General features: G+C 51.5%; 1 protein-coding gene across 1 annotated transcript; it reads left to right on the top strand.

Moving 5' to 3' along the window:
• Window positions 1-6: 6 nt before the first annotated feature.
• Window positions 7-2,403, top strand: LOC123176483 (zinc finger protein GAI-ASSOCIATED FACTOR 1). The gene is made up of 2 exons (XM_044590667.1): window positions 7-1,278; window positions 1,364-2,403. Exons 1-2 carry the CDS (start codon window positions 914-916, stop codon window positions 2,214-2,216), a joined length of 1,218 nt encoding a protein of 405 aa, XP_044446602.1. The 5' UTR covers window positions 7-913; the 3' UTR covers window positions 2,217-2,403.
• Window positions 2,404-3,702: the final 1,299 nt, after the last annotated feature.

Genomic DNA, 3,702 nt, shown 5'->3' with positions numbered 1-3,702 from the left:
ACCGACTGCGGCAGGAGAAAAATTATACCAATGAATTCGTATTGAAAAATTTATACTAATTTTTACTCCCTCCTCAATCGGTCTCATTGGTTAAATTTATGATCAAAGTTAAATCTCGATAAGCGCGGACGCACTACATTGTAGAATAGAATAGAGGGAGTAACAAGAGAAATCTCTTAATTAAATTTCTTAGATAGTGACCTTGAAAATATATACTGAAAACCTCCTGCTAGAAGTCGATCCCCTGACTGAGTGCAAGAGAAATGCCGCGGTATATGCCAAGTTTCTATAATAAAAAAATTGAAACAAGAAGTTTCTATAATTTTAGGGACAGTTGTAGTAGTAATGGTATTTTGAAGTGTGGTATATGACTTATATATGCATTTGAACCCATCCTTCATGCTGTGACTTATACATTTTTGTTCTTGGAGATCCCCTTACTGAGTGCAAGAGAAATTCGCGTGGTTTTAGTTCCCGAATTCCTTCTCTTTGCATGAACTTTGTGTTTACTTCTTCCTGTGACTACAATTATTGATTTGTCAAAGTCAATAGTGGCAGCCACTGTTCGTGAGTCCAAGTTTCCGTCTCTTGACACTGAAAACCATGACGGGAATGACAAGACTATACTGTACGCGTCTGTTCCAACAATATACTCCACTAGATTTGCTTGTACGATTATTAATGAGTTGGCCATAGAGTAGAGCCTATGGTCTAGGTTTAGTAACGGGAGAAATGGTTAATCAAATTTCTTAGCTAATGACCTCGAAATTATCTAGCGAAGATCGCTTAGAAATGCTTAGTATTCACGCCAAATGGCTTTGATTTTGGGCCGGGGTAGCATTTTCAAGTGTGGTATGCATTGGTGTATGCAGACCCGAGCGCGGAGGTGATCGCGCTGTCGCCGCGGACGCTGATGGCGACGAACCGGTTCGTGTGCGAGATCTGCCACAAGGGCTTCCAGCGCGACCAGAACCTGCAGCTGCACCGGCGCGGCCACAACCTGCCGTGGAAGCTGCGGCAGCGCGGCGCCGAGGGCGGGGCGGCGCCGCGGAAGCGGGCCTACGTGTGCCCGGAGCCGGCGTGCGTGCACCACGACCCCCGGCGCGCGCTGGGCGACCTCACCGGCATCAAGAAGCACTTCTGCCGCAAGCACGGCGAGAAGAAGTGGAAGTGCGACCGCTGCGCCAAGCGCTACGCCGTGCACTCCGACTGGAAGGCCCACGCCAAGGTCTGCGGCACCCGCGAGTACCGCTGCGACTGCGGCACCCTCTTCTCCAGGTCCGTCCGGCTTCCTCCGTCGCCGTCCGCCGCATGCGTCGGCCCGCTCCGGCGATGTATCATCGAACTTTGTGACGTCATGCAGGAGGGACAGCTTCGTGACGCACCGGGCCTTCTGCGACGCGCTGGCGCAGGAGAACAGCAAGCTGGCGCAGCCGGCCATGAACATGGCCACGGTGGCCTCGGCGCTCCAGGGCCAGCAGCACGCTCACCACCACCACAACCTCATGCTGCCGTCCACCCACGCCGACGACCTGGACATGGACGCCGACGAGGCGTCCGCTTACGAGCCGGACATCAAGAGCCCGCACCTGAAGATGTTCTCCGACTACGACGCCGACGCAGCCGCCGCCGACAACCCGCTGGGCTGCATGCTCTCCAGCCTCGGCGCTACCCCGACCGCCTTCAGCCCGAGCAGCAGGCTCAGCATGCTGGGCCTGCAGGCAGGGCCGAGCGACCCCGCCGCAATCGGCGGCTGCTACTCCCCGGGAAACAACGGCCTGGCGAGCATGTCCGCCACGGCGCTGCTGCAGAAGGCGGCCCAGATGGGCGCGACGACGTCGAGTGGCTACGGCGTGAGCTTCACCCCTGGCCACCCGGGCCTCGCGTCCACCATGGCCGGGCTCGACCGCCTTCCTTGTACCGCGGGCCCGTTCGGGCCGACGAGAGCCTACGGCACGTACGACGGGGTGGTCGGGTTCGGCGTCGGCGGGCTGATGCCTGGCCAGCTCTACAACGACGCAGCCAACGGTAGCACGACGAGGAACGTTGGACCGGCGGCCAGCGGCGCGGACAACCCGATGGATGATGAGCGCCGGCGAGGCGCCGACAACGGCGTGCGCGTGGTGGACTACATGGGCGTCGAGCACCAGAGAACAAGCTACGGTAGCGTGAGTAGCGCCAGCCCGTTCCCGGATCACACGGGCCCGTGGGCCTAGGGTCTGCCATCCGGCCCACGCAGGCTACAGGGGAGAGACGGCGTCTCTTTCTAATTCGAGATTTGAGACTTCAGCACAATTGTGTACTGCTATCTGATGAATCAACCAGAGATTTCTGCCATGTGTTCATCCATCTACCTGAGCCTGTGCGAGCACAGACAACAAGTAGCAAAGCCTTATTTAACTAGTCAACCAGCAGCAGGTCATGTAGAGTGGAGACTCTCGATTCAACCAAACTTTGTTTCACAGTTACAGCAGAGATGGCTGCACATTTCTAACAGAAACCGATTCTGCAACGGTGAACAACGACACACTTCTCCCAAATGCCACAGGTTGCAAGGAGGGGAACCACATAAGACTGCAACACAAGTACTAAAAAAACGTCTTATATTTTGATACAGAGGGACTAGATCAGAGGAGATAGCAACTCTCAACATACAGAACAAGTCACTTCCCAAATGCAGCGGACAACAACAGTAACAACACAGGTACCACGGGGAAGGAGCGCCTTCTCCAGTTGCATAGCATCCTGATTAATCCACTATGCTGGTTTTAAATGAACACGGCTAGAACTGACATTGGGGAAATGCAGCCATGTGCTCTTCGTTGGTGGCACCCTTGTCACAACTCATCCAAAAGCTTTCCTCGTATCCTCGTTCTTCAAGTGGCATCGCTGTTTCGGAGAAAACAGAGCAAGGGTCAAGATAAAGGTAATTAGGCATCAGGATATATTCGGTTTGCCACGTTAAGCATCAAAATACCAGATGGGCTAACAGGACTAGTGGCTAGTCCGACGATAGTTAATGTTTGGTGCGCTTAGAAAATAAAATGAATTCTTCGCTGTGATATATCTGAATCACACATAATGAAGAAGCTAGAGAGAACCGGCGTAAAATCAACCACTTGTGTTCGAGATATACATTCCACTAGGCAACATTCAGAAGAAGGGGGAAAAAAGTATTAGCAATCCCATACATAGCTTCTGGTTCACTGTTGCGATGTAGATTGTAGAAAATTTCACCACAAATATATTTAAGAAATAGGAAGCAAAAATTCCAGGCATGATGGGCTCCTGACCATTTCTGTGCAAGGGAGAAAACATAGTGGTGAACAAAGTAGACACATTGACAAGGCTAGGCATTTTTCAGCTCTTAATCTTCTCATGATGTTTTCATAGTAGTCTCATTTTCAATTCTGCATTGATTGTCAAGTAAACTGTGATGCAGCAGGTCACTTTTCAGCACAACTACAAATTGCTACTATGAGACTAAGACCAAGTTCAGGAGGCATGACTTCTGGTGCCAGCACAAGGTTTAACAAAAGTAAGTATTCCGCAGAGTGGTCTAGCAAACGACAACTACCATTGACAGTATCATGTGCAATTTTGCAACTATTAAGGGTGAAAATATATGGGTGATAGTTGGATACCGATATGTGTAGGCGTGTAGCCATCTGAGTAGCATTAGGGATGTAAAAGTCAATTGCG

This window comes from Triticum aestivum, unplaced genomic scaffold, assembly GCF_018294505.1.
Source record: "Triticum aestivum cultivar Chinese Spring unplaced genomic scaffold, IWGSC CS RefSeq v2.1 scaffold37620, whole genome shotgun sequence".
In the NCBI taxonomy this organism is placed as follows: Eukaryota; Viridiplantae; Streptophyta; class Magnoliopsida; order Poales; family Poaceae; genus Triticum; species Triticum aestivum.
The sequence above is the reverse complement of the archived record's forward strand: the minus strand, read 5'-3'. Positions and strand labels throughout refer to the sequence as shown.

What these genes read in the sequence shown, in the direction of transcription:
- LOC123176483 (XM_044590667.1), top strand. Translation starts at nt 914, where the DNA reads ATGGCGACGAACCGGTTCGTGTGCGAGATCTGCCACAAGGGCTTCCAG. An exon ending in TGCGGCACCCTCTTCTCCAG is followed by an intron (nt 1,279 to 1,363) that starts GTCCGTCCGGCT and finishes GACGTCATGCAG; the next exon opens with GAGGGACAGCTTCGTGACGC.